The sequence below is a fragment of the Malaclemys terrapin genome, chromosome 6 (genome assembly GCF_027887155.1).
Source record: "Malaclemys terrapin pileata isolate rMalTer1 chromosome 6, rMalTer1.hap1, whole genome shotgun sequence".
NCBI classification, from domain to species: domain Eukaryota; kingdom Metazoa; phylum Chordata; order Testudines; family Emydidae; genus Malaclemys; species Malaclemys terrapin.
Window position 1 is genome coordinate 89,879,594 of NC_071510.1, and position 14,381 is coordinate 89,893,974.

Below are 14,381 nucleotides of genomic sequence, written 5' to 3' on the forward strand. Positions count from 1 at the left end.
TTAATCAAGATGAATTCTTTTGGTATTCGGATAGATATATTATATAATGCTACAGCCATTCTACTGCAATTCATTATGAATTAATGTCCATGTATATAGTATTACCAAAAATGAAGTGGTTTCTCTTTCATAATAGACTTTATGAGCGTTCTACTTACCCCCATAGAGCAGATCTAACCCCTTAGTATGCAACCATTTATTTTGGCAATTAATAGTGTAATGTATGAGGTAATGCCTTTTTTCAAATGGCAAGAAGAATAATGTAAATTTTGATTAATTTTGCCCAGAGCAAGTAAGAGCTTGAAGAGAAGTCACAAATGGTTTTACAACTCTGAATTCCTCTGTCTTGGATTTCTGCCTTTAAGAATGTTTTTTCTCCAAAATAAATTGACTACAATTAGTAGGCCTACAGTTTTATTATGCCTTTGAAGTTTTAGTTTATGGTAAGCCTGGAATTTTAAATGAAGGTGAAAGTTTCTTCAATATAAAAACCCCACCCATCAACATTTTTTTTGGATACAAACCCTATCCTTTAAATTCACTTGATGAAAACAAATTTCAAGTTGCTTATCCAAGAAGAGGAGAAAGTGATTCCCTAAAAATAGTCTACAAGATTCTATAAAACTCTGCATTTCATTAATGAATTAGCTAGTCAGAGTAAGAGATAATACAGAGAGTACTGATAGATTCTGATTAACAATTCCGAATTAAAGGGTACATTTTCTTTCACCGTGTCATTTAATTCTGATTCTGTGGGATATAGAATTTCAGTGCTTTTTGAAGACAGGCCATCTAGCGATGACTCTGTGGAAAGGAATATGTTTGGTTTAGCAGTTAGGGGAATTTAGACTCAAATACAGTTGGTTTTTAATTCAGCTGAATCACCAAAACTTGATGAAATGCCATAAGGCTGTTTAAAATAAAGCAGATCTTTCACAATGAAAGAGCTGACATCACCCTCCCAGCTGCCAAACCATCAACAATTTGGAAAGCTATTTTTTAAAGGGATGAAGCAAAATTTTTAAAAATGTGTACGGTAGATTTTCTGCAATTTCCTTTCAAGACACAAGTGCTGTTAATTTAAAGTACCTTTAAAGGTATTTTCTGCACCTGATTTGGTCTCTCAATAATATTTACATTACAGAGGAATGTGTACTATTTAAAGTCAATATAATATTGCCTCTGCTGTTTGCAATTTTGTTGAGTTTTTTAAAAAAACTCAAGTGAATTTTCAAATGGAACTATTCTAATTGAGAAAAGACCTGGAAGGACTAGACTTTTTGTTTTAATCTTCTGCTTTTATGTGCTTGTGAAGGACATGGGACTGCTCTGTACTAATTTATTAATACAATACTGTGACCTAATTATTGGACTGTTTATTGTAGGAGTACACAGGGTTAAAGCAACAGGGCTGTAGGGAAACAAACAGACAAATTAAACAATGGATCTGGATAAGACATCCCTCACAAACCCTTGGGGGTTGTTACCAAGAAAACTGTCCTGGAGGATTCTGGCTTGACTTCCCAGTGGAGCTCAACAAACTGGTTTGGGCAGCAGGATGCAAGCCTAGGAAACTGAGATTCAGGGTACATCTACACTACAGCGGGGAGTCGATTTAAGATACGCAAATTCAGCTACGTGAATAGCGTAGCTGAATTCGACGTATTGCAGCCGACTTACCCCGTTGTGAGGACGGCGGCAAAATCGACTTCTGCCGCTTTTTGTCGGCGGAGCTTACTACCACCTCCGCTGGTGGAGTTAGAGCGCCGATTCGGGGATCGATTGTCGCGTCCCAACGGGACGCGATAAATCGATCCCCGAGAGGTCGATTTCTACCCGCCGATTCAGGCGGGTAGTATAGACCAGACCAAAGAGTCTGCAGCTGGATAAAAGTGATTCACTCTCAAGCCAAGTCAGGTCAGTTATTTGGGAGAGACAGCAAAGGGAGGCCTGCCTACAGTCTCTGACAAATGATGGCAAGCCTCCAGGTAAGACAGTCTGCATGCAAGCCTATGTATTGTTTTAAAATATTTTTCTCTTTTGTTACGCTTTATTTAACCCTCTTAAATCAAGGTATTGTTTAGCGTTTTCTAGTTTACCACTGGTTATAAGTTCCCCAAGGGAAGAACAGCAGGAGCCGAATCCATTTGGACCTGCTGGAGTAACCACAGTGGATCCACGGCGTATTGTAACCCAAGGCCCAGGGAGAATCTCATGAGATCACTCCAGGAGCGGTAAAAACATAAGGACCATCACCTGTGGGGGTGCACTCAGAGAGATCAGACAAGAGGAGGCCCTGTAATCGTGACAGTAGTCAATATTTTCAATCTTTAACCTAGTTTTCTGTTGAACTAATTTACTGTAAGCAATTGAGTGACAACTAGATCAATAATGTCTTATGTGTGCATTTCTACTAAAAAAAACTATTATGCTGGTGTAAAAAAATTGGAGATGAGAGGGCAAACCTCAGAGACAGTTTTCCTATTTCAGTCAAAAGTCACAAAATGCAGAATCAAAAACATGCACAATAGGAGAACCTCATGAGCTGCATTTTCAGAGATATACAATATCTGTTTTGTATGCCTAGGAGATATATACCCCCACGATTTATTAAAGAAAAAAAATGTATACTAAAAGAACATATACATTACATGTTTAAACACTCAAAAATCAGGAAATACCAACATTAGGAAAGCATATGTAACCTTAACTCCACCTCTGGTGTGTGCACGCATTACAGTATAGTACATTTTTTAAATTACATGATCACATTTCTTAAATAAATTATGTAGAAAAATTTGTATGATATGGAGCATCCTCTCCAAAAACATATTATTCTTGATGTGCCAGAAAATACTGGTCCCATGCAAGTCAAATATTCCAAAGACCAAAGAGATGTATGATCACTTAATAATTACACTGGCTTTTTAAACTATTAGGAGTTCACAGACTATGGCTGAGCGTCTTTAAATCCTAAGAAAAGTAATTGATCTTAAAGGACATATCACAATGTGTAGATTCTGCAAAACACTAAGGCCCAGATCCTCAAAGGGAGTAGGCGCCTAAATATTTTTGAAGATCTGGACCTAACTGCATGAGTATGGGTTTGCAGGATAAAGCCATAATAAGAAAAGAACAAAGAAAAGAAGACTGGAGGCTGGTGTCACTAAAGGACAGAGTTAAGGTTGTTCAACAGCCTGTCATAGACCAAGAGGCTGGGTTGGCTTCAGTCTATGTAAGGAAAAAGAAGTTGAATTTAATAGTCCCTTGGGGAGAGGGACCAGAAAACACCCTCATTCCCAGCTACCTATAAATTAAGTATAATCAATATAAGGCTCTGACCCCCACAACTATGCAAGCTTCATTAGCCAGCTCTGAATCAGAGCTTCCCTAGCTATCTCCATCCTCCGGAGGGGGCTGTTTTTATACTGTTTCCTGTGCCTGAGGTTCCCGTTTGTTAACCTGGTGTACCTGTGCCTGCAGCAGAGCTTGGGTACTCTGGCTCTTCCAGTCAGTAGTAACCCAGTAATCACCAACAGTAGCTCTTACATAGGTGTACGTATTTGCCCTTTTCCTAATCTTTCGGGTAGAACAGAGAGAAAGCAAAAGAAAGCAAGCCACAGCAATTAACGCATCACATCACATTCATTCACATCACACAAAACTAGACCATCCAGAACAGGAAAGAACTAAATCTGTAAGCAAAAAATAATTCAAGCAGCCTCTTAAAAATAGAGACTGACATCCTGTCACACAGTTTTAAACATTGAGTTCATCTAAACATGTTAAGGATCAATCTCATGGATTACTAAAAAAGTAAATCCATGTCTTCATGTCTGAACATCAGTGACATAATAGCAGAATTTTCAGAAGCCCTCACAGTCCATCACTAACTTCAAGCTCTCAGCAGCAGACCTTTCAGTGATCTGCCACATACCATTCATCCATCTCCTTGCTAGTTGTCCCCTACCACAATGACCCTTCAACATTCCTTCCATAATAACTTTCTCTAGGTTATTTCCAAAGTACAGAAGTTTGCATACATAATTTCCGACATCAGGGTCTGCTTCTCTCCAATAATATTTCTAACATCAGCGTTAGTCTTCTTTTCCATCCAGGAAATATGGAAGAGTCTTTGTTGGCAGCATACTTCAAAAGCTTCAGTTTTCTTCTTGTCAGCAGCATTAACTTCCCACAGGTTACTAATATCCGTTTTTTTCAGATAATTACAACATTCCCATAGCGCTTATCATCTCTATTTATAAGTTTTTTTCTTAACCTTCACTCCAGTTTAATGTACAGGGTTTTTTTTGTTCAGAAACATATATATATTAAAACACTCGCTCCACTCCTCCCAATTCTCACTGAACTCCTGGCTTGTACTGGAAGCCAATAATGAGGCATACTTGATCAATATGTATTTTAAACATCCTGTATAAGCATTTTCTATTCCGCAGTGTTCTCTCCCTCCTGGTGTATGAAACAGTTTTCAGCAGCTAAAGAGGCTTTGTGAGTGCAAGTTATTCCAGCTAAGGTTCACAATCTTATATTCAATAATATTTGTTCCATATCCATTTGTTTCAACTGGTAATCTAGTAAGAATGTACATGTTTTATTAAATTCTTCTTTTTTGGGGCTTCATGCCTCCTCTTTTCCTGGTTAGCAATCATAACTGTGGAGGACATGTTGATCATGAGATCTATATTTTCCAGTGGCTGGAAAAAAGCCAGCTAATTCAACTGTTAAAGTACAGATTCTGCTGCCAGACCCACAAATAATATGCAGAGTTTATTCCACATTTTGTACATTCATAGTGTAGAATAGAAGACAAAATCTGTCCCTCAACTTCCTCTCCTTAACTTTTCTATTTCAATGTCTACACCTTGGGGACATGGTCAGAAGAATGGGTCAGGAAGATGATTTTAGCAGAAGTGTTTTGAATGGACCTAGAGAGGAGCAACATGAATGTCAGGAAGGCCAAAGATAAGGTGGCCACAGTAATAAACAAGGGGATGAAGTGGCTAGAAAGGAAAGGAATCTCAGAACTGTTGTCTCAGCGGAGGCAAGTTCTGAACACAGCACGGATGTACAGTGTGTAGAGAAAGAAAAGGGAATCAAGAATAACACCCAGTTTATGGACCTATATGACATAGGATGGCCATGAAGTCAACAGTGTTGGAGAAAGGAGAGAATGAAAAAATAAGGTGGTCAGCTTTTGCCATGGTAAATTTAGGTTTATTCTAAATCTAGTGCGCTGCTCCCCTTTATCCACATTGTGTATTCAAAACATAGCTGCCAAAATCAGTGTTCTAGCCTATCCTTCCAACCATGTCACCCCTCTTTTTGGAAAATGAAAAAGAAAGGAAGCTTAAGGAGAGACAGGCTGAGATGTGTATAAATATATTTATATTTATTAACACAGACATAAAATTATATACATTGAGTTTTTATGACATTATAGGAGAATCTTACTACATTATCACTGTCAAAACTAGAATCACTAACCTGATAAGAGCTTGTCTTGCAAAGCACACAGCTCCTTCAATTTGCAATTAAGTTAAGAGAAGTTGTGGGCATTCAGTATCATGCAAAAAATTAAACCAAATATGAATAGGCCAGATCCTTGTCACCAAGATCACTTAAGACTGTAATATAAATTAATATGCTCTGTTGTGTCAGACAAAAATGTTTCTCATGTATTAGGTGAAGAAATGATGATCTGAAGCAGAAAGGTTTTGACACCTATAAGGCACCTGAGAAAATAGTTATAATATTTATCAAAACTGATAAGATCTAGCAGCAGTATAGCTACCTAAACAACTCTTTTGAGAATTAAAATTAAAGTTAGGGAAAGAGCTGAAGGGTTACATATTTAAGGCTTAGTCCTGTCTTTTCCTGTACATATGTGCAATTGATGCTGGATGCCCAAATGGCCCTGCAATGTCAGCCAAATGTGTAGGCTGACATTGCAGGAAAAAAAGGTAGGGAAGCCATATGTAGTAAATAAGGGCATCTGGGTAAGTATTTATGAACTTCAATTTCTTTTTAATGTGCCTGAAGCACAAGACATACAAAATTTCAATTTTAATAATCATTCACATCTTACCACCAATACAATAGCTCCCCTTAATTTACCACCGCAGAGAGACCCTGAATAAATAGGATAACCTTGTAGTTAGCATTAAACCTCAGCCATCTCAGGCACTGTTGAACCAATGTGGAGAGCGAGTTCCTGAGCCTATGACTCTACATTGAAAGCGTCTTGCCTCCAGACCTCCTCCAGATTTATATCTGGAATCTCTTAGCTTGGGCACCTCAGCTGAGTTCAACCACTGCAGTACCACACAAGGAGAGAGATAGTCTCTAAAGTATGCCTCTGTGACAACATACCAGGGCACGAAAGCCTACAGGGCTGTAACAGCCTACAGAGCATTCTGTAGAGGGAAACTGGCATGGCCAAACCTGAATCCGACCAGTATGTATGTTATCATCATACAGGGAGCAGTGACCAGCCAAGGTGAGATCATGTGCTCCTGTTCAGAGGAGAAGCAACACAGAGACAGAAGTACATTGTGGCAGCCTATCTTAAGCCATTCCATCCAGCTACTACAGGATGACTTGTGCCAGGATCACAGGTTACATGCCACTATCTCCACTGCACTGACTTTCTTCAGTCAGTGTTTAGCTCTCAATGTATTACTGTATACACCTCTACCCCGATATAACACTGTCCTCGGGAGCCAAAAAATCTTACCGCGTTATAGGTGAAACTGCGTTATATCGAACTAGCTTTGATCCGCCAGAGTGTGCAGCTCCCGCCCCCCGGTGCACTGCTTTACCGCGTTATATCCAAATTCGTGTTATATCGGGTCGCGTTATATCAGGGTAGAGGTGTATCTTAATTTAATTAACACAAAAACTTCAAAATCTCCAGAAGGGTTATGTTCCAATGACAATCTCCATGAGCAATCCGCCGTTTTAAAGAGCTCCTAGTTCTTATCAAATGCTGAATTATAAAACAGAAAGCATTTAGAGAGCAACATGACTTGCTAACAAAGGCTCCAACTCATGTTAGTATGGCACAAAAGCAGCCACAAGGCTTGGAACGTCAGCCTTGTACAAACTAAAGTTTTCCACTTGCAAGGTCAATAATTAGGGGTGAAAGTAACTTAAAGGAATTATTGGTACGCCAGAGTCCTGAGCGGGTCGTGGCCTCAACCCGAAGAGGCGTGGCCTCAACGGGAAGAGGCGGGGCCTTTCAAGATTTAAAGGCCCTGGAGCTCCGGCTGTGGCTGGGAGCCCCAGGGCCTTTAAATTACCACGGAGCTACCAGCTGCAGAGGCGGCTGGGAGCCCCGGGGCTCAGGGGCGAATTAAAGGGCCTGGGGCTCTGGCCACCATGGAGCTCCGGGCCCTTTAAATCACCATAGGAGCCCTGCCGCCGCTACCCCGGGGTGGCAAGGCTCGGGCTAGGGCTGGGGTAGCAGTGGCAGGGCTCCAGAGGCCATTTAGAGGGCCCGGTGCTCCTACCACTGCGGGAATTTAAAGGGCCCGGGGCTCCGGCAGCTGGGCTCAGGTGGTGATTTAAAGGGCCTGGTTCTCCTGCCACTGTGGGGAGCCCCGGGTCCTTTAAAGCGCCACCGGAGCTCCGGCAGCAGGGCTTGGGCGGCACTTTAAAGGGCCTGGGCTCCCCGCAGGGACCGGTGCTTTGGGATCTTTAAATCTCCATCCGAGCCCGGCTGCTGGAGCTCCGGCGGTGATTTAAAGGGCCCGGGGCTCCCCGCAGCAGCTGGAGCCCTGGGCCCTTTAAATCACCGCTGGAGAAGACGGTCCAGTCCGGCACGGTAAGCCATACCGGATCATACTGGCTTACTGTCACCTCTGTCAATAATACAATCTTATTATAGCTAGAACAACACAGGACATGTGGATATTAGGAGATAACTTCTAATCTTGAGTGCAGGAGGCACTTTGGTCTTACTGTGCACCTGAGGCACATGGTTTTCTCTCAATAACCCCACTGTCTGCAGTACATTATTCTTTGCGTAGAAGTGCTTCAGAACACTGGAAAATGAAGAGCACAGCTCAGCAATGATTTAGGGTATAGTTAACAGTACACTATAGTTGCGATTATTGCAACTCCATTTTAAGGCAGTGACTTAGGAGGCCTTCCATTTGCAAATAAGTATTTCCTTTCTTCACCTACAAAAGGGTAAACTTTTCTTGCAGGGAAAAAAGCACGCATTAGACAGATATCAAACTATATGTCTATATAATAGGACTAGCAATGAATTGCATACTCACATGGAGAAGTGTCCACAAACATAGGGTCTATGTTATGAAGCAGCTCCTTTCTGGGAGAAGGGCTTCCTTCACTAGAACAGAGATCATTGGGAAACATTAATTTCCTTCTAGAGCCCACTAGAAATCTGCACGCGCTATTTTAATACTTTCTTTTATTATACGTGTAGGAAACAATTGTGTCCATTAACTATTATGAACTTTTAATTCAAAGGTGACCTACTGATCCAGTAGCTATAATATTTTAGCCCAATCCTACAACTCCACACCCAGGTGAGTAGCCCCCAATGAAGTCAGTGGGGGCTACTCATGTGCATAAGGGAGCCAGGATTGGACCTCTACATATTAAGTAAATGTTACACTGAAAACGACCAACATTCCTTAAAAGGTCCACTATCTATAAAAAGCAGCATGCAAGACAGTCAGAAGTCATTTGTTTTCATTATGGAAATTAAAATAAAAACATTCATCATACCACAAAAATTGTAATGATGTAATAGTGAACTTCAAAGACAACCATTCAGATAATATCTAGATTTATTTTTATTTTATTTTAAGCAACAGCATATAAGACACAAGTAAAGACAATCTCTGACATGAAACATTTACCATCTAGAATACAAACACAGGCAAGATAACACTTAGTGGAAATCTTAAACGAAGATGTTAAAACCATATACAATTTTATTTTGGGAGGAAATATTTTATAATTCAATATCAATAATACCTAATTATAGAATTAATATTTCCCCTCTTTATATCATCTTTGGAAGCCAAACATTCTGAGTAAAAGTGAAATTATAAATTACTGGTGGGACTGACTCAGACAGTAAAAGGTATTTATTTGTATTACATAACAAATCATACAGCACTTTCAGCTAATGTACAGCCAGAATCCAATGTTAAAAATTGTGTGTGCAAAAACTGCTGTACAGGAAAATTTTCCCCACAATGCATTAAAAATGTTAGGGTTTTAATTTCTCGTTAGCATCACAAGCTACACGCCTGATTGAGCCTTATGTAACAGGTTTGCATTTTAGGACCTTCATTAGATTCTGAACTGCTTCTGCATGCTCAGGTTGTAGCTGTGGCCAACAGTGTTTTTCTCCATCTGTTCCTGGCAAGAAGAGTGAGACCTCTCCTTTCAGGTGCAGCCCTCATTACAGTTATCTGCGCCTTTCTCACCTTGAAACTGGATTAATTTGAATATGTGCTACATACTGATACAAGTTGAAGAATATCCAGAAACTGCAATTAGGCCAGAATGCAGCTCTTAAATGCCCACTTGTTAAATGATGTGTCAAACAGAGTGAGAGCCTGTTAAACCAGTGCTCTGTAATGCGTACCAGCTGCCAGTAAATTTATGGGGTGGAGTTTAAGGTGTTGGGATTTATCTATAAAGCTCTGAGTGGTTTAGGATCTTATTATCTGTGAGTCTGTCTTCCTTGCTATGCAATAGCTCCACTGCTATAATGAACAACAGTGCTTGAGCTAGATAGCTCCTGGCTTAAAAGGCAAGAGACTGCTTACAGGGCATTTTCCAAAAGGATTCCACTCACCACATTTTAGCCCAATAAAGCTTAAAATTGTTATTCTTCCAGCCACACTACTAATCCCATCTGTTTTACCTTCTGGCCATTTGGGAAGGGGGTTGATTGATAGATTCTAGAGATGAAAGTCCAGAGGGATCATTAGATCATTTAGTCTGACCTCCTGAACACATTGAATAATTTTGGTGGCTCTTTCCGCACTCTCCCATTTTTCAACATCCTTTTTAAAAGGTGGACACCAGAACTGTACAAAGTATTCCAGGATCATTCTCAGCACTGGTGTATGCAGAGGTAGTATCGCCTCCCTACTCCGACTCACTACTCCCCATTTATACATCCGTGGATTGCATTAGTCCTTTATTCCATAGCATCGCACTGGGAACTTTCCTTGAACTGACTATCCACAATGACTCCTAAATTAATTTTCATAGTCATTGTTCTCCAGGATATAGTCCCCCATGCTGTAAATATGGCATGCATTCCTTCTTCCTTGATGTATAAAACTTCTCATTTAGCTGGATTAAAAACACATTTTGTTGGAATGGGCACAGGTTACCAAGCAATCCAGATCACATGGTATGACTGCCCTGTCTTCATTATTAACTACCACTCTATAACCTTGTTGTCATCTGCAAATTTTAGTAGCAATGACTTTAAATTTACTTTCAGATAGTTGATGAAAATGTTTAATAGTGTTGGGGCTAGAACCAATCCTTGCCAAACCCCACAGGAAACGCCATCGTTCAATGATGATTCCCCATTGACAACTACTTTTTTGAGATCTGTCAATTAACCAGTTCTATTAATTTTAAAATGTTTATCCCTAGTAGATGTTGTCTGACATGCTCCTAAGTTACTAATGGACTACTAGAAGATACTTCTTCATCCCAATATGATACAAGTACATCATCCTAGTACTTTCCAAATACAGAAGTATTTATTGAACACTTCTGCCCTTTCTGTATCATTAACAATTTTACCATCTCCATCTAGAAATTAACCTATACCATTGCTTGGATTTCTTTTTTTCCTAATATACTTAAACTTCTTCTTATTGTCCTTAACCTAGCCAGCCATGGATTTTTCTTGATGTCCTTAGCTTCCCTTTATCAGTTTTCTACACTTCCTAACTTTTAATTCATATCGATTGCTGTCTATTTTCTCTTTTTCCCCATTGTTATATATTGCTTTTTAAATATCTAATTGATGCCTTCACTTTGCCACTGAACCAAGATGAGTTTTTAGCCATTTTCTTTAGCATCCTTCTTGACTGTGGAATTGTGGCTGTTAGAACATCTAATAAACTATTCTTAAAGAACTCCCAATTTTCACTCATATTTTTCTATCTAATTTTTTTCTCCTACTCAATTTTGCTCATAATTTTCCTTAGTTTTGGGAAATTAGCCTTTTTGAAGTACCACAACTACATATTACTAGTTGGGATAGTTCTCTGTCCACATTGAATATAATGAAGTCAAGATCACTGGTCCATAGGCAACCACCAACTTCTAGTTCAGCCTTTATCAGTCATAATAAGGTGCCAAAATAGACTTACCTCATGTTGGTTACAATACCTTTTGTGTTAGGAAATTATCTGTAATTTTTAGAAACTGATGGTGTTTTACTACTGGCTGCAAAAATCTTCCAGAATATGTTTCCCAAACTGAAGCTCCCCATAACAACACAGGTCCCCTCTCCCTCCCCACACATTACAGACTGGTGTTTAAAGAGTGACTCCTGTTCTCTAGTTTGATTTGGTAGTCTGTATCAGACCCCCATCAGCGAAACCTCTTGGGCTTTATTAGTTAGCAGATGTATCCAGGTGCATTTTAAACCCTGTGCTTCTGATTTATCATAACTAAAACAAATAAGGGTGTCTTTAACGTGGATTGCCTCCTCCCTACCTCTTTAACCCACTCTACCCTTCCTGAACAGATTATAATCAAAGACATTAAACACTCCAATTATGCGAATCATCCCACCAGGTTAGATTCAAAGTAGTTGGGATTGGGATTATTAATGCTGTTATGGTGGACCAGTTTTGTGGCTTGTTGTATGTTATTCAGTGGCTTTTAATTCTGTATATTTAATGCATAAAAACCTAAGATTTCATTAGACTGACTGAAGAATGGCAGGCATTGAAGGTCAGAATCAAGCCTAGAACAGTGTGAAATCTCTTTCATACTGTTTCTTCTGCACAACTGGGGGAGGCGTGCAGCTTAGAGTAGAAGACCGGAAGGTGTATACTTTGGTTGCGGTGGAAGGAGGAAGCCACTTTGGGCAGTAACTTGGGGTGAAGACATAAGGCGACTGTGTCTTTGTGGAAGACGGTAAATGGTGGATCTGCCATCATGGCTGCCAGTTCTCTGATGAACCGTGCGGAGGTGATGCCCATCAAGAAGATCACCCTTCATGGAAAGATGGGTGAGAGAGCAAGTGGTGAGGGGGTTGAAGGGTGGCTTCGTGAGTGCAGTGAGGACAAGATTCAGATCCCAAGAGAGGGTAGGCCTCCCTACGGCGGGAAAGGCACTGAGAAGGCTGCGGAGGAAGCAGGAGGTCTTTGGATGGGTGAAGACGGAGAAGCCATCGACAGGAGGAAGAAAGGCACTGAGCGCCAGGTGAACGCAGATGGAGGAATGGGCAAGGCCCAATAGGCATAGATGACGGAGGTAGTCTAGAAGGACAGGAATGGAGACTGAGTCTGGAGGGATGTGATGGTGGTGCGCCCACACAGTAAAGCGGCGCCACTTAGCTTGATAACAGTGGATTGGAGTCTGCAACGCGTGATCATGTCTTGGATGGGGGTAGAGCAAGCCTGGTCTACACACAAGCCCCATCCAAATACCAGGCCGTGAGATGGAGAGGGCTTAGCATGGGGTGCTACAGCCAGCCATGCGCCTGCATTAGGAGGTCCGGGAGGGCCAGAAGAGGAATCAGGGGGCGAGCAGAGAGGTGGAGAATATTGGTGTACCAATACTGAGAAGGCCAGGAGGAAGTTATAAGGATAACCATCACTCAGTCCTTCCGCACTCTGCGCAGGACCTGGGGAAGGAGGAGAATGGGCAGGAAGGCATAGTGGAGATCCGAGGTTCAGGGAATGAGAATGGCATCGCCCTGTGAGCCTGAGCCCAGGGCTCCCCAGGATCAGAAGAAAGGAAGCTTGCAGTTCTCCGACATCGTGAAGAGGTCCCAGTGAGGCATGCTACACCAATGAAAGATGGACCGGAGTCGTTGAGTTCCCACTCGCGGTTGGCCTGGAAAGACCGAGCCTGTTCACCAAAGAGTTGCTGCTGCCCAGATGTACAGTGTGCAGGGTGATTGCGTGCTGGAAGCACCAGTTCCAAAGATGGATGGCCTCTGTGCAGAGGGAAGGAGATCTGGCTCCGCCCTGTCTGTTGATATGTATAACTGCCATCATGTTGTTGGACAGAAGTTGAACATGGTGGGACTGGAGGAAGGGCAGGAAGGCCTGGCAGGACAGTCAATTGCCCATAGTTCCAGGACATTGATGGTCATCCGCGCGACCATTGGTGACCCAAGATCCTGGACCGTGCAGCCGTCGAGGTTGGCGCCCCAGCCCATGAGTGAGGCATCCATGGTTAGAGTGGTGCTGGGCATGGAGGACATGAATGGAATGCCTGGTAGAACCACGGACGGGTTGCACCACCAGATGAGGTAAGCCAAAACAGTGGGAGGGATGACCACCTGCTTGTTCAGGCGGTCTGACTGCAAATTGCAGACAGAGTGGAGCCACAGCTGAATGCAACACATATGGAGACAGATGTACAGCGTGACCATGGTACAGGCCACCATATGGCCCAGGAGGGAGAGGCACTGACCGACACACATTTGCGGGTAGCGTCAGAGCATAGCAATAAGAGAAGTGAGCGGTCCAGGGGAAGAAAGGCGCGGGCTGCCACAGAGTCCAGGCATGCCCCTATAAAGGTGAGCATGAGGATAGGGATGAGGATCGACTTTTCTTCATTGATGCAGATCCCCAAGCTGCCGAGGAGGGTGTGGAGGGTCTGGATGGTGGCAAGGAGACAGGAGCAAGAAGGCGCCATAAGTAGCCAGTCATCCAGATAGGGGAAGAGGGAATGAACCAGACAGTGCATATAAGCTGCCACGACTGCAAAGATCTTCATGAAGACATGGGGGGCAGCAGTGATTCTAAAGGGGAGGATACGGAATCCGTCATGGAAACTCCCCACCTTGAAGCAGAAGAATTTGCGATGAGCAGGGTGGACGTCTACGTGGAAGTATGTATCTTTCATATCGAGAGCTACAAGCCAAGCTCCATGGGGGGAGGGAAGGGATAATAAGGGGGAAAGTGATCATCCTGAAGCAAAACTTGTGAATAAACTTGTTCAAGGAGCATAGATCCAAAATGGGACGAAGAACACCCCCTTTCTTCAGGACAAGGAAATAGGGGGAATAAAAACAATAGCCATGGTAGCACTATGGCACAGGTTCTATGGTGCCCTTTTGGAGGAGGGCAGTCACTTCCTCGTGGAGGAGATGGTCCTGGGAA

General features: G+C 42.0%; 1 protein-coding gene across 1 annotated transcript in view; it reads right to left on the reverse strand.

Moving 5' to 3' along the window:
- ARSB (arylsulfatase B) overlaps positions 1 to 14,381 on the reverse strand; it is a 111,397-nt gene that overhangs the window by 25,696 nt on the left and 71,320 nt on the right. The window contains exon 6 of the mRNA XM_054033085.1: positions 8,304 to 8,374. Coding sequence (XP_053889060.1) covers positions 8,304 to 8,374 — 71 coding nt within the window. The remainder of the gene's footprint in view (positions 1 to 8,303; positions 8,375 to 14,381) is intronic.